This window comes from Parasteatoda tepidariorum, chromosome 5 (genome assembly GCF_982258835.1).
Source record: "Parasteatoda tepidariorum strain Cologne lab strain chromosome 5, Ptep-v5.0, whole genome shotgun sequence".
NCBI lineage: Eukaryota > Metazoa > Arthropoda > Arachnida > Araneae > Theridiidae > Parasteatoda > Parasteatoda tepidariorum.
Genome location: NC_141759.1, coordinates 64,192,806 through 64,216,827, shown reverse-complemented (window position 1 = coordinate 64,216,827; position 24,022 = coordinate 64,192,806). Strand labels below are relative to the sequence as shown.

The 24,022-nt window shown below is 28.9% G+C and overlaps 1 protein-coding gene across 5 annotated transcripts in view; it reads left to right on the top strand.

Moving 5' to 3' along the window:
* Positions 1–24,022, top strand: part of LOC107438937 (fatty-acid amide hydrolase 2) — a 75,438-nt gene that overhangs the window by 40,523 nt on the left and 10,893 nt on the right. For 2 of the 5 annotated variants that reach the window (XM_087164109.1, XM_043053438.3), the window contains exons 2-5: positions 14,086–14,268; positions 18,273–18,492; positions 21,129–21,338; positions 23,798–23,917. In XM_087164109.1, the coding sequence (XP_087020235.1) occupies positions 14,086–14,268; positions 18,273–18,492; positions 21,129–21,338; positions 23,798–23,917 (733 nt within the window). Of the gene's footprint in view, positions 1–4,648; positions 5,055–10,610; positions 10,850–11,049; positions 11,198–14,085; positions 14,269–18,272; positions 18,493–21,128; positions 21,339–23,797; positions 23,918–24,022 lie in introns of those variants that run through there. The other 3 variants (XM_043053437.3, XM_043053435.3, XM_043053436.3) reach the window with 3 other exon arrangements.

Here is a 24,022-nt window from a genome sequence, read left to right as displayed (position 1 = left end):
GATTTAATAATTGATTCGACTAAATAATGGTTGCGAAATAGTGGATTTGGATATTTCGAATTTAAAAGGAAAAGCTAGTGTAAAAAAGCTTGTAACTTTTACATTTCAATATTAACGCCACATTTTTTTTTAAAAGAACCGCGCGAATCTTGCTTTAGTGAAGATAGCTGTTTGCTTCCCGAAAAAAGAGAAAAAGCTTACAATAAAAGAATTTCATATCTATCTGTTATAGGGAGGAATTAAGAACCCTGATTACAAAGACTTATTTGATTCTGAAATTGGGCCACCCTTTTCTCAAATATTTACTGATAAAGATACATTGATACATTTACACAGAATTCGTAAAGATTTATTTTTCACGAAAATTATTAGAGAGACACACACAAGCTCTCCATTTTTCCAAATTTTCCTTGTTTTAATCATTTTTGTTTGATTTCTGCTTTTTGTTGAACACCATTTTTTATATTTTCGGCATATGTTCATCACTGTAAATATGAACTAATTTTATGGCAGATTTCTTTTTTGCCATGGTCATACACAAAAATTCATTGTCATCTGTCTACCAGAACGGACCGTACTACAACCACCTTGTACGCCTTATGTCAGTTCCCAAATATAACATTTTATAAATATATAAAAAAATATTGAAATTATTATCGAAATTAATATAATTAGAGGAATACGTGGCTGGTCTAGGAACAACTTCCGCAGTTTCTTTTTGATACCTTCGTGGCCTGTGCTCGCTTTATTCTATTACCAGCTGCTTGATAAACATAGAATTCTACTATTCTTGTCTAAACAATACGCTCTTACATAAAGTGAAACTGTTTGTCATTTCAGCTTTAATCGTGCAGCAAACTTACACTTAAATTATGAAAGTGGTAATACGACAACAAACTTATACTTAGGTTATGAAAGTAGTAATAGACTTAATAGTTGAAATTTATCAATTAATGACAGTATTTCATAACTGCCCACTGTTAAGCATTTAGCGTAAAATTTTATTTTTGCATTTAAATTGGCACTAAAATTTAAGCTTCTTGTTTATTTCTTGGATTTCGAAATTTCCCACTACATATAAATGGATTAGTATTTATTGAAATGTATGATAATGATATAATGGTATTTTTGAACTCTGGACAAAATAAAACAGATATTTCTGCTTTTAATTGTAATTAAATTTTTTATCTTACTACCCCTGGGAAAAACCATTCTCGGAAAGGTTAAAAATTGGCAGCTATGGCATTTTTCAATAAAAAAATTTATTAAACTTGATAAATAAAGAAAATATAATTAGTTTTTTTCCCTAAAAAAGTAATTAATTTCGAGATAGACAATAAATAAATTCTAATTAATAAATTGACGCTAACAACTCACACTTGCTATGAGCATTTATTGTCGTAGCAAGCGTGTAAACATTGCGTGTTGAATTTGCAGATAAGGCAAAAGATTTGAAAAGATAATGATTTTAATTTATGTTTCTATGTTTATTTGCTTAAACGAAGGGAATATAGCAAGTAAAAATAAATGTGTCATGTTTATTTATTTTCTTAATCAAACATATTTCAATCATCTCTATTTTGTTATGGTTTTTGTTCGACTTGAAGAATCGGATTATATTGTCAATTTATTACCTGATTCTGGACTTAATCCTTTAGGCTATTGCATACAAACATATCACCTTTATTTTATAATAGACTCTTTTTTTTCTATCTACGATTTCGCTATTGCTAACGTCAAGAAAATGTCTTTTTTCTGGAACTACTTCAGATAATTACAAATATTATTTCAAAAGAAAAAATTTCCCTTTCGTTAAATTGCGCCATTGGTTTATCGATCATCTCCATTGTATCATGTACGGCTTGTATATATTTATTTGTCAACTTTTATATTTTCGATTACTTTTAAACAATACCACTTCTTGAATTGTGAAATTTCATAGATTATGTTTTTACTACTGAGCTTATATTGAAAACTCTTAATTAACCAATAACCTTTTGCTGAATATTTTGAAGGTTTTAAAATTCAGGGGAATCGGTTTGACACATATCAATAATGCTAAAACTGACCTTTTTCGATGAACTTTTTCTAAGAAACTACTTATGATATCACCCTGAATATTATTTTATTTTTTGGATATTTGAGATTATATAATTTGCATGCCGTTATAATGCTTTAGCGTTAAAAGGAATACTTTTTAAGTTATGAAAGATTTTTGATGAAGATTTTTAAAAAAATAAAAGTTTTCAGTTCATAATTTTTTTTAAAATAATTTCCGATGTGCATTAACAGTTATCACAGTGTAAACATGTATACCGAAGAGCCATTACATGATGACCACCCTGCTAATGACATGTAGGACCACCTTTATCCCTCAAAACTGCTATAACCCGCCGTTGCATTGATTCCACTAGGTGCTGATAGGTAGTGTGAGGAGTCTGGTATCAAGCGCTCACCAACTGGTCCTGCAATTCCCTCACATTGCGAGGGGGTAGCGTGGCAGCGCGAATTTGGTTTCCAAGTAGGACCACAAATGCTGTATTGGATTAAGGTCAGGTGAATTTGGGGGTCACTGGAATGTTCCTCGACGATTCAACCCTTATGACATGGTTCATTATCCAGTTGGTAAACACCATCCCCCTCAGGAAAAACTGTTGCCATGAATGGGTGAACCTGGTCGGCAACTATGTTCAAGTAGCTTACAGACGTCAGGGATTGTTCTATGAGGATTATGGGTCCTAATGTATCCCATGAAAACATTTTTCCTGGGCAAGCCCATTGTTATAGATGGACGGTGGTCATAATGTCATGGCTCTTCGGTGCATATGTAAATAGTTTGTGGAAAAAAAACTGAAGCAATATCTTATTTAGATGCTTATAAAAGGTAAATCTGAAAGGTCAGTTTTAGTATTATTGTTATATGCCCTTCCGACTATATAATCCATCCATTCCATCAATATAATCTTTGTTCCCTGAAAATCAGCATTAAGAACAAGCAAAGTTAATAAAGAGAAGTGAAAATTAGTTTTCAATCAATATGAAAAAAAATTATTTCACATGCCTACTTTGAAAGTACTCACAAACACAAAGAATTAATAACAAATCAATCTTCAATTAGTAACAAAACCAAAAAAATAATTGAAGAGAAAATTTTTCTATTTTGATAAAATTGTTCAATTAGTTTATCGATTATCGCCGCTGAAACATTTATGGAATGTATATGTGTATCATATTTGTAAACTTCTATATTTGTTTGTGATTACGGCCTTCCAATGACGTCACTTTTGGGTAAAATACCGCTTCCTTAAAATGATATAGCAATTTTTCGTATTTTGAAACTCTAATATTGTGATTAAAATTTAATTTAATATTAATTAACCTATAAACTGCTTAATATTAAATTCATTTTTCTGTATCTAAAAAGATTAAAAAAAATTGAAATATTAATTTTATTTATGTGCACAGAAAATTGCATTAACCCCAATAATGCCTGTCCGCAAATATTGCAAAAAGTGTGTTTACGAATAAATTGTTGTTTTCGTACATGCAAATCAAATGGATATTCCCTTCTTTTACCTACCACTTTAGCTTAGAAAAGGAACTCTGATTTTAAACACAAATATAAATCTTTATATTAATACTAAGTTTGAGAAAACAGAGCTCACAGAGCTAAGTTAGTGAAAACAGTTTCTTGAAATTAATAGTATTTATGAAGAGCCGCGGTGGCTCAGGGAATAGAGCGCTCTACTCTCAATGAGGTCATCCGGGTTCGTATCCCAGCGATGGTTGGTCGATACGAATTCCTTATCCGGATTGCACCGACCACAGTGGTGACAAAAATTATCAACAGTGGTAGATGATTTGTTAGAGTCCCCGTGGCCGGCCAGGCTAACTGAGGGGGGTTTCGTAGTTTTTCTTCTCATGTAACGTAAAAGTGGCTTAGTTCCATCAAAAAGTCCTCCAATAAGACAAATGTCACTCAATACTTGATCCAGGAATTCCATTGTCTTCTGGATTAGGTTCAAAATTACAAGGCTTGAACATTGGTAGTCGTAAATTTAACAAATAGGAACTGTCCTTTTTCGAAAGGTGTTAGACATAAAATGTTTAAAATATGCGTAATTTATAAAAAAAAAAGTGTCCAAATAAATAAAAAGATTACACAGACCTCCTTGATAAATACACTCAAACGCGAAGAATTTGCAACAGCTCGTTATTTATTTGTTAATATTAATTTATGATAACAATATTTAAAAATATTTAAAAAATGCAAATTCTTACTTAGACATTTGTTCAAACAAAATATTAATCACGAAAACATAACATTTACACTGAAATATATTTTCATTCAAAGACATTTGTTCAAACGAAATATTAATCATGAAAACATAACATTTACACTGAAATTTATTTTCATTCAAAGAGAATGAAGTTTGCGTAATGTAAAGAAACGCACTCAAACACGGTTTCGAACAATTCCTTCAAACGTCGCGTAAATGTCAATGTTTAAGTATGTCACGATTCTAAACCTACATTAAGAAACGTGCATTGCGTTTTCAGACAAATTACGCTTTGCCTCATCTTATAATTTCGACAAACAGACACGCAGCGCTTTTACAAATGATTCACAACATGATTATTTCGCAATCTAAAAAATTCAACAGTGATTTCAAAAACAATATCGTTTGAGGAGGCGTAAAAATTTGATTTATATCGCAATAAAAGGAATTTCAATTAATCTAACTCGTAATGATCAAATGAATCAGCCGAGTAGCACAATACCATAGGAACAAATTTTTTAGAGCCGAATTTAGAGAATCACGTCTATCAAAGCGTAAGCATGTGAGTCGAATTCGCTAAAGGTTCATCTGATAATTCATAAGACCTCATATCCGCTGGCTGTGATAAGAATATTACAAAGGTTAACTGAAGGAAAAGTTATTCTAAAATAGAAATAACTTTATTAAAAATTATTAAAACGTGTGGAAAATTGCTAAGAGATCTACAACTTAGTCTGGAAAACGGATTATTATTAATTTATTCAAATGGCTACGGTAAGTGATAATTTTTAATTGGCGTTAATTTTTTTGTGGTGTCATTGAACTGATTTAAAAATGCATTAATTAGTTAATAATAATTATTTATTAATAATCATTCGTAATTAATAATTATTATTAATTTATAATAATTATTATTGATTAATAACTATTATTAATGAATAATATATATTATATTACTTATAATTCCTAATTAATTAATTTTTTTCATGTGATTTTTAACAGACTTTTGTATTCTTTCTTACAGCTAATCTCAAATCTAAAAACGGCTTTACTCTCCAATCAGCATTTTTTTTTTTTTTTTTTTTTTTTTTTTTTAGAAAAATGACATTTTTAGTCCATTTCTTGTTGAAAGTGCAAATTTAAAAAAGTCTTATGTAACTGAGAGTCATTTAAATATATCATAATAGTCGTTGAACAGCTGACCCAATTTTGAGTTTACAATTACTAATATTCAATTGCGAAGGACTTGTAATTTTGAACCCAATCCAGAAGACAAAGAATACTCCTTTGTTTAAGTATTGGGGGAAATTTGCTTTCGTGGAAGACTTTCTGATGGAACTAACCCGCATTTGCGTTGCATGGAGAAGAAAATCACAAAAGCCTCCTTTGGTTAGCTTGACGACAAGGAGACTCTAACCCACGATCCGTCTACCACTGAACATATTTAACGTCAGCACTGTGGTCGGTGCAAGCCTGGTGTGGAATTCGTATCGACCAGCCATCGCTGGGATTCGTACCCGAATCACCTCATTGAAAGGGGAACGCTCTATCCTCAGAGACACCACGACTTTTGCATAAATATTGTGGCAAATTTCTAGGGAAGTTAAATCAGGATTAAAATGTCAAAAGAAACCAAGACTGGAAATGTCACCGTACGCCTCAAAGGGCGCTCTCCTATTATGAACTGTTTCCTCATATACTTCTGAACATACCATAATGGATGAACCCCTAGCTTTGTACCACAACATTTTCAAGCATGGGTTCCTATTCAATTTTAATCCTGATAATGTATAATTTAACTCTCTTAAATGTTTGTCACAACATATTCCCAACCCTCTGATATATAAAATGTTTTTAAACTTGTACATTTGAACGAAAAATAGACTAAAAATGCCATGTTTCAAAATAATAAAAAATATGTAGCCTTAGGAAAAAAACAATTTCCCTCAACAGAATTTTTAATTCTCTCATCCGATTTAAGCATTTAATTTGTATAAATGCAAGAAAAAATTAGTTTCCCAAAGTAATTCATTATAATCTATGTTTTCAGACCAAGAGAATAAAATTTTATTTAGAAGAATTTTTTTACTAAAACCTCAACTCTTTACTGCTCACCAACCCTCAATCAATTCCATTGAGTATACTTATATGCCTTTCAGAGTCTTCATCTTCCTTGGATTACACCAGTTACATGACCCTAAGGTGCTTTAATGGTCATCAGACGTATTTTAACGCACTCTTTAAGTATACTTAATTTGTGTTTTATTCTGTATACTCTAATACGGTTCCTGTTTCAATAAAATATACATTCAACTTAAAAAAACTACTTTAAAGCAACATTTTTATTTTGAGTGTTGATATTAGACAAATCTATTACAAAATTTAAAAGCCTGAAATTGTTGCTGAAATAAGAAACTTTATCTTATTAGATTACCATTCTTCAGTGACAGATATGATATAACCACATGCACTTGTCTGGCAATGATAGTGATAAAAGTTATAACATACATTCCAATTGTTCCTATAATTGAGAAATAACTTTTAATTAGACTTTTTAAATACGAATATTAATTTCTTGCAAAAAAGAAGTAAGAAATGAAATTTTTTTACATTCAGTTTTTTCTTCTTTCCCGGACGCAAATACCCCTAAATTATAGTGCTAGCAATAAAATAGTTAAGTCTTGTCTTCATTAATCCTTTTATAATCCAGTCGCAAAAAATAATATATATATATATATATATATATATATATATATATATATATATATATATATATATATATATATATATATATATATATATATATATGTATATATATATATATATATATATGTATATATAATACAAGAAAACTCTAAGAAAGTTAAGAAAAACATATTAAAAGATTATATCTTTTTTTTTTCCGGTTTTTTAATTAACATTTCATTTTTTTTTTTTTAATAAAATGTTGTTTATTTTTTTTACTTATTATTTCCCACCCCCTTTTTTTCATATGTCTATAATTTTTCTTTGTTTTATTTTTCATTTTGAACTTATATATATATATATATATATATATATATATATATATATATATATATATATATATATATATATATATATATATATATATATATATATATATATATATATATATATATATATATATATATATATATATATATATATATATATATATATATATATATATATATATATATATATATATATATATATATATATATATATATATATAATATATATATATATATATATATAATATATAATATATAATATAATATATAATATATATATATATAATATATATATATATATATATATATAATATATATATATATATATATATATATAATATATATATATATATATATATATATATATATATATATATATATATATATATATATATATATATATATATATATATATATATATATATATATATATATATATATATATATATAGGTCCAACACATTTGTTTACAAGCTGAAAAAATTTTTCTATTACCAACCAATGGGATACCTGCAAATAACGTATTGCGGATCTCTTCATTATGATCGTTTGCTGAAGCGTCTCATTCGTTTACATTAGCAACTGTTCTTTCCCTTCTATTTTAAGTAAGCCAACCCCGTCAAGTATCTCTTAAGTGACACATTCTATATTCTTACACAAAGATTTCAATTCTTTCACTATATATTTCTTACTGAACACAAAGACGGTCATAAAGCCACATAGGAACGTAAGCAAACTAATTATGCATCGACGTTACCAAGTACACAAAACAGAAATATATCACAGTTACAATAAAATACATAAACAAATAATAAATCTGAGTTAAGTAAAAGATGTTGATGAGAAAAAATTTTTTTTAACAAATTCAATATACGATTCACGTTATTCTAACGTTCATTCTAACTTATGTGGAAAACTTATCTCAACTTTAACACGCGATTTTGCTTATAAACAATCAGCTGGAGCTAAGCGTCATAGGTCACATAAGCGGGTATCTGTGATCTTCTTCTTGAAGTGCAAGTACCCAATTGAACTTAGAAAAGGCAATGCGCTTGACTTTAGATCTAAATATAAAAACTTGTGTATTATTAATAAATGATGGTAGGAGCAAACTATCTTGTTTTTGTAGTATATAAATGCAAGTACTGTTCTGTAACTTTGTCCTTTAAAAAAAGAAGATACCATTTTAAAACAATATTAAACACAAATTAGTTTAATGCTTGTGAATGTTGTAGGGCGTTACTTTAATTACAAACTTCATTTAATTTTAATTAGAGCTTACATTAGTCTGTTAAAGAGATGTACAGGGGTTGGAAAAAAATATGAATACATTTCTATAAAAACTCTCTGTAAGCAATCTTATAAACAATCTACATTCTACATCTAAATCTCTGTAAATAATCTAAATTCGCAAACATTAAACAAATGGTTTAGTAAATGTATAAAGTGTTAATTTTGATTACAAACTTCACTTCTACACTAACTCTATGAAAACGATCTTGTAAACAGTCTACATTCTACATCTAAATCTCAGTAAACAATTTACATTCACAAACATTACTTTTGATTACAATTTTTACTTAGTTTTACTTAGAACTTACATAAATTAGTTAAGAAATGTACAGGTGTTGGAAAACAATGTGGAAACACTTCTTTAAAAACTCTCTGTAAACAATCCTGTAAACAATTTATACTCTACATGTAAATCTCTGTAAATAATCTACATTAACGAACATTAGTTTCATGATTGTGTAGAGGGTTACTTTTTATTACAAACTTCACTTTGTTTTACTTAGCACTTCTACACTAACTCGCTGTAACCAATCTTTTAAACAATCGACATTCTACATCTCTGTTAACAATATACATCCACAAGCATTACTTCTGATTACAAACTTCATTTAGTTTTACTTAGAACTTACATTAGTTTGTTAAGAGATGTACAGGGGTTGGAAAATATGGAAACACTTCTACACTAACTCTCTGTTAGCCATTTTTGTTTTAGTTGAAATTGTTTTGGCGATATTAATACTAGAAGAAGTCATTTAAATTCTTTCCTCATTTTGATCTTGCATGTCAAAAAGAACACCATTTATAAAAGCTTCTGGCATGATCTACCCAAAATATTGCCGATCGCAAACAAAATTGAATATTGGATGAAAGCTTGCAACTCAGTTGCAACCTAAATGCTAGATACTTACTAAAGATTCTTTCTTAGAAACGAGTTATCTGTTACATTTTGCAACTTTCATTAGGACTGAATTGTTAATGGCCTGAACAAATAAATTAAATTACATACACTAACGCATTTTGCATTGCTGCAAAATTAAGAAAATAAGGTTCGTAAACTAATTTGGGGACTATTTCTTAAGCTTTATTAGGATGAAATGAGTTGAATGAATAGATCTTTTGTACTAGATAATTGAAAATATTTATTCATTTTTTGTTTGTTTATTTTGTCCAGAAAAATAACATAATGAACATAATAACAAAGTGTCCAGTAAGAAACCCTGACATTAGAAAAAGTCGTTCGTAGATCAATTTATTCACAATCTTTCAATTTATTCGATATTTAAATTTCACTGTATCTCTTTTTTAGTTATATTCAGACTGTTATATTATTTCTTAGATATTTATAAAACAGTTTAAGAAACTATTAGTCTCAAGTACCTTTTTTAAAATACATTGTGATAATTTTTTTTGTAGTTTTGATTGCAACACATTTAACTATTAAAGCGTATATACCTGTGGTTCAAAATGAAACGTAACAATATTTTCATACAACGTAGATGGCAAATCTATGCATAAACAGACTATATTTTTTATTTCATTATATACAACTGTAGAATACAAATACTTTAAAAAAAGCATTTGTTTTAAAACTGGAAACCGTTATTCCGAATACAAAAGTAATAATCAAGTCTCTTGTTGTGAAAATAAATTAATAAGCTGAAATACGTTGACATATAAAAAATAGTGCATAACTCAATTGTTGTTATTGTTTACGAGTTCCGAAGCATTTTAACCCTCAAAATTATTTTTAAAATATAAATTATGCCAGGGACGTACAGTATCTTACAAACTTTTAGTGAAATTCTCAGTGAAAGGCAAAATTTAGAAGGTTTTACGATTTCCACAATCAAAAATTTAAATAACCTGTGATTTGTCTTCCTCAACCCATTAATAATACCAAAATACTATATTTGAATATAAAGAAGCTATTTTCGTGTTATTTTGTTTGGAAATCTTAAGTCGTAAAAAGGTGAACAAACACCAAAAAGGACAATTCGTTGTCTTCTTTCCATTTTGAATATTAAAAACTCATTCCTCGAACGGCATTAGGAACTGATTATGTAAGATTTCTTCCGTTTCAAAAAGTTCCTTCATTCTTATTCATTAATTCATGGGAAGCGACGGTTCGGCCTCGAAAACTCAATATATTCATACGTTGCCATATTAAGATTCAGGAGTATTTGTGGATTACTTGAAACTAAATCTAGCACCTGTGCTATTTTAGTCTAACAGAAAGATATTTTTAATGAGCTACCAGCGAGACGTAAGTGATTTTAATATAGCTATTGTTTAAAAAATACTGTGCAAATTCATTTAAAACTAATATAGCAACTTCATTTAAAACTAATATAGCAACTTCATTTAAAACTAATATAACTAATGATTTAAAATTAGTATTTTAATTGCTTTAAAATTTCCATTTTAATTTAATAAAACTTCACATTTTAATAGATTTAAAATTGATTTTTTGCTGACTTAAATGTGTTGCAATTAATTCCGAATTAATAATCTAATTGATATAGAAGTTACATTCAACAATTCGAAACTAAATCTAACACTTGAGCAATTTTAGTCTAACAGAAAGATATTTTTAATGAGCTACCAGCGAGACGTAAGTGTTTTTAATATAGCTATTGCTTAAAAATTACTATGCGAATTTATTTAAAATTATTATTGCAGTTTCATTTCAAACTAATACGCCTAAGGATTTAAAATTAGTATTTTAATTGCTTTAAAATTTCCATTTTAATTCAATAAAACTACATATTTTATTAGATTTAAAATTGATTTTTGGTTAACTTAAATTTGTTGCAGTTAATTCCGAATTAATAATCTAATTGATATAAAAGTTGCACTCAACAATTCGAAACTAAATCTAACACTTGTGCTATTTTTGTCTAACCGAAAGATATTTTTAATGAGTTTTCAGCTAGACGTAACTGCTTTTTATGAAGCTATGGTTTAAAAATTGCTATGTAAATTCATTTAAAATTAATATTGCAATTTCATTTCAAATTAATATACCTAATGATTTAAAACAAGTACTGAAATTTCTTTAAAAATAGTATTTTAATTGCTTTAAAATAAGTATTTTAATTGCTTTAAAATTAGTATTTTTAATTGCTTTAAAATTTACATTTTAATTTAATAAAACTTCATATTTCAATAGATTTAAAATTGATTTTTGATTGACTTAAATTTATTTCAGTTAAATTTCAATTAGTAACCTAATTGATATAAATGTTGCATTCAACAAGTCAAAATTTAATCTAATATTTGCTTAATTTTCGGCCCACCATATATGTATTTTTAATGAGTTTCCAGACGTAAGTAGTAGATACGATATAAATTTAAAAAATTATTCTAGTAAAATATTGATCCATTGATTTAAAATTGCTCTAAAATGTCTGTTCAAATTTGTCAAAAATTAATATTCTAATTGGTTTTAAATTAATATTCTAATATTTAAAATTTATATTCTGTTTGATTTAAAAATAATACTCTAAATTTTAATATTAATATTCTAATTCCTAATTAATATTGTAATTGCGTTGAAATTAATATTTATATTGATTTAAAAGTAGTATCTTAATTGTTTTAAAATTTCCCTTTTAGTTTAATTTAAGATCATATTTTAATGCATTTGAAATTAATTTTCGGTTGACTTAAATTTATTCTAGTTGATTCGAAATCAATAACCCAATTGTTATAAAAGTTGTAATCTACAACTCAAAACTAAATCTAGCATTTGTGTTATTTGAATCTACAAGAAATATATTTTTAATGAGTTTCCAGCGTGACGTAAGTATTTTCTATACAGTTACAGCTCAAAAGTTGGTAGGCAATTTTTTTTAATTAAAATTGTAATTCATTTGAAATATTGTAATGTTTAATATTGTAATAATAATATTGTAATAATTATGTGCTTAATATTGTTGTATTGTTTAATATTGTTGTTTAATATTGTAATTTATTTAAAATTAACATTGTAATTTATTTAAATATATTATTGCATTGAATATTGTAATTCGTTTAAAATTGATATTCTTATTGATTTAAAATTAGTATTTTAATTGCTTTAAAATTTTCATCTTAATTTAATTAAACTTCATATTTAATTTAATTAAACTATAGATTTGACATTGATGTTTGGTTAACTTAAATTTACTCTAGTTGATTTAGAATTAATAATCTTATTGATATGAAAGTTACAATCAATTACTCGAAACTGAATCTGACACTTGTGTTAATTGGATCTTGATTCATAATCTTGATTCCTATTGATTCATAAATTACTTCTTTCAATATAGTTCTTGTCTTAAAATTATTATTCAAGTTTACTTCAAAATTAGAACTCGAATTGATTTAAAATTTATGTTCTACTAGCTGATTTAAAGTTAATATTTTTATACATTTAAAGGCAGTATGCTAATTGCTTTAATATTGATTAAAAAATTGCCTTAAAATTGAATGATTTAAATTAATAATTTCATTTAATTAAAAATTGACATTTTAGTTCACTTAAAATTGACGTGCTGATTGATTTAATATTAAGATTCCACTTGATTTAAAATTAAATCGCATGACAACTGAGTTATATTTCTACTGAAAGCTTCTGATAATGTTAAAGCCCATTGATTGTAACTTAAATTCATCTGATAAACATCATCTTCACACATTCATCTGATATCTTAGACTAAGTAAATTCTATAATTGTGTGTAAAAAATTTTCAACTCGCTTCGAAAGTGTCTGATTTTGTAACTTAAAATATCGTCTGCACTAATTAATTAGCATTTTTGAGGTTACCCCCTTCAAACCTTTAGGAAGGAGTCCTAAATCGGGAAAATCTGATAATTAAATCAAAAGTTATTCAAGATGGTCAGTTTTTTTTTGCGCACTGTGTTATGATTTTTTTATGACTTTCCATTTTCATTGCGATATAAACTACTACTTTTACTTCACTTCTTATTTGAAAAAAAATCGAAGCTACTGGAATATTGTAGAAATTGAAGGGTATATATCAGTGGTTAATGGGTGAATAATTCAATAAAAGACATTCCAGGCATCACAGTTATACCAGGGTCATAAATTCCCTGGGAAATTGAAACATTTGTTGGACAAACATCTGTATATAACCAACATAAAAACCAAGCCTCAGCTATTTGCTTTTTTCCGGATAAGAAATAGCCTAAAAAGTATGTCATAGCTGTGATTAAATTTCACTTTTACTGAAAACAAATTATAATGATATGTCATAGGAAAAGGAAACAGTGCTTCCATAAAAAAATGTTAGGAAGTTACTGAAGATATTTATTTCATTTTATTATTCTTACTGCTCTCTTTTATTATTCTAAAATTTTGTTTTTCTTATATATATAGTAACTCCCTGAAATAATTTTTTTTATGTTCTAATTAAAGAAAATTATACGCTTAAAAATAATTACACTTCAACATCTCTGAGATTTGATGCATATATAAAACTTTTATTTCGTTCACAGATAGCTGGAATGGTCGCAGAATTCGTGAGAATTCTGTTGACGTTCACCCGACCGTTCTCCGACAAGATCTTATCTTTAGTGTACTATCTAGTCATGGGTCCTACAAAGCCGTTGCCACCTATAACAAATAATATTTTACTTTATTCTGCCACAGATCTTGCTGAGAAAATAAGAAAAAGACAGGTAAGATGGATGTTTTTATTTTGAGATTTATATCTTTTAAAAAGTTTAGCAATGTCTTATCTCACAGAACACATTTTTGGTAGTGTCCTTAAAAATGGACAAACGTATAAAGTCTTCGAAAAACGAATATATTCATTATATTCGTAGTGAGTTGAATAAATCTAATGGCATATTAAAACGAAAAATTTCGATATCACGCTAATGCCACAGTGAGGCGAATTAATTTAAGGATGTTTTGAGAAATTATAGTACTACACACATTTAACGTTTTTATTATTTTAAGTGATAGAATTTTTTTTACTAATTAAAAAAAGTTAATTCAAATATTAAAAATAACATTTGCAATGAGTATATTCTTTCAAGATATATAAACTTCCATAATTGAAAACGCTAGATAAAAATAGTCATGTAACTACACATAGTAGTGTAACAAAATTTTAATAATTTACCAAAGTTTGCAGGGAAATAGCGAGAGATAAATAATAGAATTATTCCGAAAAGGACACTCTGACATAGTTTCTCCAACGAGCAATTTTTTCTGATCACATTTCCCCCAGAGTAAACCACATACATATTATCTAACAGTAAGGGAGAGTGGGGTCAATTGTAACAGGGTACGATTGTAACAGAGCAAAAATTTCGAGTGTCGGGTTCTAGATTTGGTTCCTAGGTGGCACACTAGGTGTATTTAATAAATCTACATGTACACCCCTGCTGGCAACCATTTTTATGTACTTTTGAAAGAGTTACATCACAAAAGATATTTTCATGCTACGTAAGTACTTTTTTTGGTATTAGAATATTATATTGTAACAAAGTAATTTTGCATAAACAAATAAAAATTATTAACCGAATATGTAAGTGGACACCTTAATTAACATTTCAATAAAAAGGATTAGTTTTATTAATTAACTAGCATTGTTTTTAACAAATGAAGATGAAATGGCGTCTTGGGGACGATTGTAACAATAAGTAAAGGGACCATTGAAAATGCAGCCGAAAATAAATAATCTTATGTTTGCAAACCATTGCTTAACTCTTTAAGAACCACCAATAGTTTCCTATATCATTTATATTATGTTGCATGTGCATTATTTTATTTGTCACCTTTCACAGCATAAATTAAAATTTTTAACCCCTTAAAGTTAAAAGTTTAACCCTTCAGGTCTCTGCTCATTATTATTTTTACTCCTAAAATATCACAACTATTTTGATCAATAAAAAAATATATCACAACTATGATACTATGTATAATTAACTATGTTTTAGTTGAATTTATGATTTGTTACAATTGACCCCGTAAGTGGGGACAATTGTAACAAGTGCACGACTGTCAAAAATTGTTAATAACTAATATAATAACATTTAAAATAAGGTATTTATTATTTTTTTCTAGTAGATGATAGTCTACTTTACTCGTCTGTCAATTAATACTAATTAATATATTGGATTTTTTGTTAGTTAAAAATAGTTAAGTAAAAAATGTTACAATTGACCCCACTCTCCCCTATTCAATGTATTAAAGAACGGTAAATAGTAGATTGCGTTCCAAACTCACATAATCTAAGCAATGCTGACTGCGTCAACAAGTTAAATTCCTTAATGTGATTTTAAGTAGTATTTAAAGGTATCCATTACTAAATCTATGGTAACTTCTTAATCGCACCTGAGTTCTGATACTTACTCTTTAATCGTCGACAGTGCGAGACATAAAACAAATGTAAAAAAAAATGAAGTCTGTTTAACGAATGCATCTTTTACGTAATGAAATGTGGATTCGAAAAGAAAACCTTGACCTTAGAGGTTGATTGAATGCTCCATCTGAACGTGGCTCGTGTAAGAACAAACCGCTTCTAGAAATAACTTATAAATACACTCCCATGGTTATTTTAAGAAAACCCGTTTACTGTTACTATCTGGCAACCATGTTAATTTGAGTCTCTTCATTATTTTTACCTATTGCATTGATAATTCAGCCATGATAATCTCTATCTTTTTCGGGAAAGAAAGATATTTTCTGAGTAAAATGTTCATGAGTACGCAAAAAAAAACTTGCTTAGTCTGATGGTTGGCATTTTATTCGTAAGCGTTCGTAAATATTGCGTCAGAGATATCAGTTTCATTGTTAAAATTAAAAAATACCTTAGATAAGGATGGTAGTTAAAAATAACTCGTAAGCTCTTGATGAGTCAATAAACTCTTATCAGATTTAATACCTCTTCTATACGCATTATTTCTATCAATACGTACGGAGTATCATTATGCACTAATACTTGAAAATCGAAATAATTTTATCTCAATAGGAAAAAGGAATACGAAAGTATGCGTACAGTAATTACAATTTTAAGTAACTGATATTTCTTTCCATTCCATCCATAGTTGGTTACTTCTCTTTTTTTTCCTGCGTTTGGGAAATCGATATTCTCCTGATTTATTGTACACATTTTCTCTAGCACATCTTCCGCAAGAATATAAAATACATTCGTATTTGGGTTGCGTAACCCACTTTTGCGTTACATGGAGAAGAAAACCACGAAAACCTCCCATGAATAGCTCCGATGATCCGTCTACCACTGAGGAAATTTTACGTCAGTACTGTGATCGGTGCGTCCCGGAAGCAGAATTCCTATCAACAAGCCACGACCACTAGAATTCGAACCTGGACACCTCATTTGGAGGCGAACACTCTGTCCCCTGAGCCACCACGGCTCACTCATACAATTTCGGCAATTATACATGGTTATTCAGAATTCCCTCTGCCTGTAAACGCCATTTTTCTTTACTACAACTGGCTTCAGTAATACATGTTGCTGCCATCTATCGGCAACTGCTTAAATTAAAACTTGAATACTTTCGGAATAATTTGATATGTTCTTTTTTGCCATATTCGTCTTCGTTTTTTTACTATAACGCTTCGAAAACCCGGAGAGAATTATGAGTAACCCTGTATAAGAAGCTAAGGTTGGAAGCGCAATAATTCACATGAAGCGTTTTAACAAAGTTGAATTTAGTTTATTATGATTCGTATTAGCCATAATTTGAATATTTAGTAATCAGAAGAATTTACATTGCAACCATTTGTATTTGGGCTATAAAAGAAGAGCAATAAAAATATCAATTTATTATTTTCAATTTCCATTAAAATGTCGTTTTTATAGGAGATTGTTGTTTGATAGCTATCACCTAAAAGGTAGCTGTGTTATTACTAAAATATACTTTGTTTTATAATATCTAGTGAATGTCAATTCATGTATTTCATTCGAAAAATGAAGACGATAATTGGAATTAGAATGAAAAATCATACACAAACGAATGTATGATGCTATGAAATCGTCACTGGTTAAAAATTTATAAAATTCTTAGCACTTATTCGGGTAGAAAAGTCATTTAAGAGTTTTTAATATAATTAGTAGCACATTCATGACAATGTCGTTTTGATGGGAGATCGTGGTTTGATAGCTATCAACAAAAAGGTAACTGTGTTATTACTAAAATATACTTCGTTTTGCAATATCTATTGAATGTCAATTCGTGTATTTCATTCGAAAAATGAAGACGATAATTGGAATTAGAATGAAAAATCATACACAAACGAGTGTATGCTGCTATAAAATCGTCACTGGCTTACACTCATAAAATTTTTAGCACTTATTCGGGTAGAAAAGTCTTTGAAAGTTTTTAATATAATTAGTATCACATTTTGAAATGAAGCAATTTTTAAAAAAACTCCTACAAGAATTATATGCTAATTGATTACATTAACTGCTGAAATAAGTACAGTTAAATAAAGGTTAAAAAAAAGTCAAGCCCAATCATTCAAAATAACAATCCGGGACACTTTGGTGTTAGAATTGAAGTTGAAGAATTAGAATATTTAAATACAGTAGCAGTCCGCTTGGTTACCATTAAAATTTATATTTTGTTACAAGAAAATTTTGAAGTATGACCTAGATGGTAGCGAAAATCGGCTAGTAATAATAATAAATGCTGTACTGTTTATTCAGCTCAGGTGTGAAGATATAATGAAAGCTTATGTAGAAAGATCTCGAGAAGTTCATCCTATTATCAACGCAGCATGTGATGAGAGGTATGAAGCTGCAATTCAGGATGCCAAAGACATTGATAAATTCCTGGACAGTGGCGAAAAATCTCCCCAAGAAATTGCTTCTGAAACACCACTACTCGGAGTGCCATTTACCTGTAAAGAGGCTATCGGTGTAAAAGGTTATTCATTTCTTTTCTGAACCATTCTTTCTTTTCTGAATCATTGATACCATTTTTTTTATTCCAAACGTCATATATCTTTTAAGATACCTTCTTCCCATGCAAATTTTTATGTATGATTGTTCATCTTTTATTTACCCCTATATTAGGCTGGTAAAAGGAGAAGACGAGGGTTGTAAGTAATTTTAATTGCTTATTTTTAAAATCTTTTACAATACTCTCAAAATTTCTGACAAATAAAGCGTAGTTTTCACGAAACATCACAAAGTTTAGTTTATCTAAAGATTTAAGACGTATATATACACCGAAGAGGCATTACATTATGACCACCCTGCTAATAACATGTAGGACCACCTTTAGCCCTCAAAACTGCTAGCACCCGCCGTGGCATTGATTCCACAAGGTGCTGATAGGTAGTCTGAGGTATCTGGTACCAAGCGCTCACCAACTGGTCCTGCAATTCCCTCACATTACGAGGGGGAAGCGTGGCAGCATGAATTTGGTTTTCCAAGTAGGACCACAAATGCTCTATTGGATTAAAGTCAGGTGAATTTGGGGGCCAAGACATGACTTGAAAGTCACTGGAATGTTCCTCGAACCAATCCAGGACGATTCGACCCTTATGACATGGTGCATTATCCTGTTGATAAACACTATCCCCCGCAAGAAAAACTGTTGCCATGAATGCGTGAACCTGGTCTGCAACTATGTTCAAGTAGCTTACAGACGTCAGGAATTGTTCTATGAGGATTATGGGTCCTAATGTGCCCCATGAAAACATTGTTCCTGGGCGAGAAACCATGGAACCCTGGGCGGGCCCATTATTATAGATGGAGGGTGGTCATAATGTATTAGCTCTTCGGTGTATATATAATTTTATATACCTTTGATGATGAAGGGAAATATTTTATTTTATAATCGTCGCTGAACAGTCGGCCCAATTTTGGGTTTACGACTACCCATGTTCAACTCTGTAACCTTGTAATTTTGAACCCAATCCAGAAGACAAGGGAACTCGAGGATCAAATATTGGGTTAACAAAACTTTGAAGCATTTATATTTACTAAAAATAATATCATTTCTTTTATCTTGATGTAAAAGCTTCAAAACTGACTTTATAAAAATAATGTGAAACTAACTTTATGAAATTTTAAGCAGTATTGGGGAAAGTTTCTCTTCACTTTGTAATTTTTCCAAGTTTTGAATACTCTGTATTTGCTGAGGTATCCTAATGGATACCTTGCGTCTGAGGAGGTTAATCCTCCCTACCCAAAATATTTGTAAATTAAAAATTTATGCATCTAGATTTTAAAGTTCCCCAAATGAATTCTTATAATTAAAGAGAAATTAAAACCCATAAATTTGCCAATAGACTTACTAACCTTCTGCCCAACTGATCACCAATATATCTGTTTAAATCATTCGTATGTAGTGATGGACAAATATTTCTTTGGATGTAGCTTTTTTAAACGTTAAGACATAACATTTCTGACACTGAGGATAAGAATTTTCAAACAAGAATTTCTATATTCCGTAGTTGCTAGAGAGTATGTAACAGTGTGGACATAGTTGATATCGGAAAGTAGTTGTTGAATCGATTTCAAACGGAAAATAAATTTAAATTACAATAATCCCTTTTAAAGATAATCAATAATGAAATAATCAATTTTAAAATATCGCATTGATTTTTCATAAAATATAAATATGGCCTATAAGATGGTAAAATTATCATTTAAAAATATCGATCATTTATTTTCCATAATACATAACATAAAACGTGTAAGGTGGTAAACGAATCAATTTTAAAATATTGCACATTGATTTTATACAAAATATAAGATATCCAAAAGACAAGGGAACTCCAGGATCAAGTATTGGGAGAAAGTTTGCTTCGTGGAGGACTTTTTGATGGAACTAATCCTCATTTGCGTTACATGGAGAGGAAAACCATCCACTGTTTGTTTGACAACAAGGAGACTCTAATCCATGATCCGTCTACCACTAATGATATTTTACGTCAGCACTGTCGTCAATGCGAGCCGGATGCGGAATTCGTATCCATCAGTTGTCGTTGGATTCGAACCCGGTTCACCTAATTGAGAGGCGAATGCTGGATCCCCTGAGTCATCACGGCTCTTTATTGATACATTAAATATTTCAAAAATTATTAACAAAATTTCAATCATTAAATATTTTCACTTATTTATTTATTTATTTATTAAGTCTCAGTTAAGTTAAGCCCGCAAAAACATGCTCAATCATTGAAGGAAAAAAGCCGAAAAAAATGAGGAACCACTGCCTTGTAACGTGGAGGCAGCAGATTCAATTAAGTTGACTCGAAAAAGCTAAAAGATGCTGGTTCAAATTTTTCTATCCTGCAAAGGGCTAAGGAGGGTTGTTAACCAAAAATTGCCGACGATTTTTTACCTTGTTGAACTTGGTAGTTGATTTGTATCTTTCTTTGCATAATATAAATTTTGTGTTACGTTATTACTGTTGAAGTGATAGTAAATTACATTTTAGCTACCGGTTTCTTTGTTTTACATCATGAAATAAAAAAATTTTGAGATTATAACTAATGAACCTAACTAGATTTAAATGCGTGATAAGTACATTTCTCCATTATTTCATTGCAGACATGGCCCAAACATGTGGAATGGTTAAAGCTAGGAATCATATAGCTGAGAAAGATTCCGTTGCTGCTGCTGAATATAGAAAAGCTGGAGCGATTCCTGTGACTGTCACAAGCGTTCCCGAAACTTGTATGTGGTGGGAGAGTGCTAATCTAAACTTTGGAATACCCAAAAATCCATACGATAACACACGAACTGTGGGAGGAAGCTCTGGTATTGTAAATTATATATTCTTTCCTGATGTAAAATGTTTTAATAGTTTAAACCATTAAAGTGCCATTATCTTCATTGTTATGTTTAAATATTTTCGGGATTAACATCGATTTACAAAAAACATTTTCTAAAACTAATTACTGCCTAAAACTGATTTGAGTTTTAATTTTTTTTCTCTCTTTTTGTGCGTAGGTTGAATTTTCAAAGTTTTACTTACTGTAAAGAATCGGGCATAAATTTGAACGCTTGTTTTATAAATAACCGCATTTATAAACAACCGCATTTATAAACTCTGTGTTTGTAACTTAAAATAAACTTAATGAAAAATGATCAAATGAAATAATGCCTAATACACAATTCTTGACAGTGGACGCGGAAGTATCTCAAGAGTAGGGGGGCTCTCTCTATTCGTAGTGGGTCCAAATTTCCTGCACCTCACAAGAATTTGAACTTGCAATTTTAACATCATGATTCGAATTTTTTAAATCGAAACAAAATTAATAAAATAAATTATTTACCTATAAATTATTTATTTTATTACTTAACGATATATTTTTATTCCGTTTCACGCGTATTCATATTCATAGGTATTCAGCGTATAACAATCTCTTTCGCTGCTTATGGATTTCTGTGATCGCTGAACTTAATATATGTTGATTGAATCCTTGTCAAACTACAGTCATTTGAGTCTTTATATCAAGATTTTGTAAATTGAAACTTGAGTATACAAAATTATAATTTTTATAATAGTATACAAAAATAGTATACAAAGTATACAAAATTATAATAAATTATGATCAGCCAGTGCATTGATAAAATGGTTCTAATTAAAAGCTTCTCATTTGTCAATTATTTTAAAAAATTTAAAAATTACATCCTTTATAAAATCTCGAAAGAATATCATCATTGTTACAATTCAAATAAATTCAAATATGATTCCTTAGATCTAAATTAAGTAGACATGGTTTATAAAAGAAAACTTTAAACTTTTACTTCTACAATAATTGCCATAATCTTTGGAATAATTGAAATTTTAGCAAATTTTTCAACAAAATTATTTATGTATAATTTTCATAAATATAATAAATAATTCGCTGAAATTTAAATAAAAAAATATATCACCAAGTTATAAAACCTGATTTTTTTTTTTGGATTACATTTCTTTCTAATGAAAAGAAATTTTTCTTAGATTGCAGTAGTAATCCGCTTCATCGTAGCTGATTACAAGCGCAATTTTTTTTAAAACATGACATCTTAAATATAATGTCACGGTTGGCGGTTGCATTAAATTAGGTTAGTAATATTACATTATCATGCGTGAAAAACGTGATATTTCGAGATGATACGCATGCACGGCTATAAGACGTTTTACCATTTTCCTCTAAAACTGCCTATAAACTCTTTTTTCATAAATAAATATTTCTTCAAAGAAATATGATTTTTACATTTCTCAAAATGGATTGCATGAAAACTTAGAGCATTCATCAGCTACATGTGATTACAGCCACATTATTTAAACTTCTTTTTCAACGAGTGATTTTAATATGGTACTTATTTTTCCGGAACAGTTTAATCATTTAATTACTTGTCTTTTAATAATTTGTAATAAATCTTTGTTTACATGATACAACTACAGACTGCAACGAAGATTTAATATAGATTAATTGGAAATAAACTTTTAAAAACAAAAATTTTGAAAATTGCATTCCGAAAAAAAATACATTTTAAAACAAAACATTTCATAAAGGAAATTCTTTAACTTATCACCGACGTTTAACAGCCTGTTCATGCCCAAATTGTAGCTATATCCATGCTCAACTAACTCATTTTCATTGTAATTTTAAATCAAGCTCAGAAGATAAGGGAAACTCTGGCTCAATTAGCTTACTTGGAAGATTTTTTGAGGCATTTTACAGAGGAAACCCACAAAAATCTCTGTACTCAATGCAAGCAGGAAATAGTATACGTATTGACTACTTCCATCTGGGATTTCGACCTGGACACCTCGATCAAAGAAGAGCGCTCTATTACTATTATTGTTATTATTATTATTATTATTACTATTATTATTTTCCCTCTTTTGTAAATAATACTGATGATTATTCAGTTTGATGTACAAAAAAAGAACATTCAGCAAGTCTGTTCAAAAGCTCTTCTTTACAAATATCCTGAAGTAAGAGAATTAATCTAAAATAAAACTCTACTATGGTATTTGTATTCCTTTACAGTGAACTGTAATTGTATATAAGAACGCGAGTACTGCTTTTTTTTCCCTTTGCTCCAAAGTACATTGAAAACTTCTTGCCTTCTTTTTTTTAAAATCAAGAGACAGTAAATTTACAGGTTAAATTACATATAATCTTCAGTTGCATTTAAAAATCGAAAAACTTCATATCCTTTATATTAAAATATGATACAAATCTAAAAAATTATGATTATCTTTAATGCTTTCCTTTCAGGTGGTGAAGGATCCATAATTTCTGCTGCCTCAGCTGTGATTGGCATTGGTAATGATATCGCTGGCAGCATACGAATCCCAGCTTCTTTCTGTGGAATTTACGGGCACAAACCATCTAAAAGTGAGTTAGTATTTCTCAGAACAAATTCATGTTGCAAGTATCTTCTTTTTTAAATTCCTTTAATTTTAAAAAAAAATGAATCCCGATGTAAAATATAAATTCGAT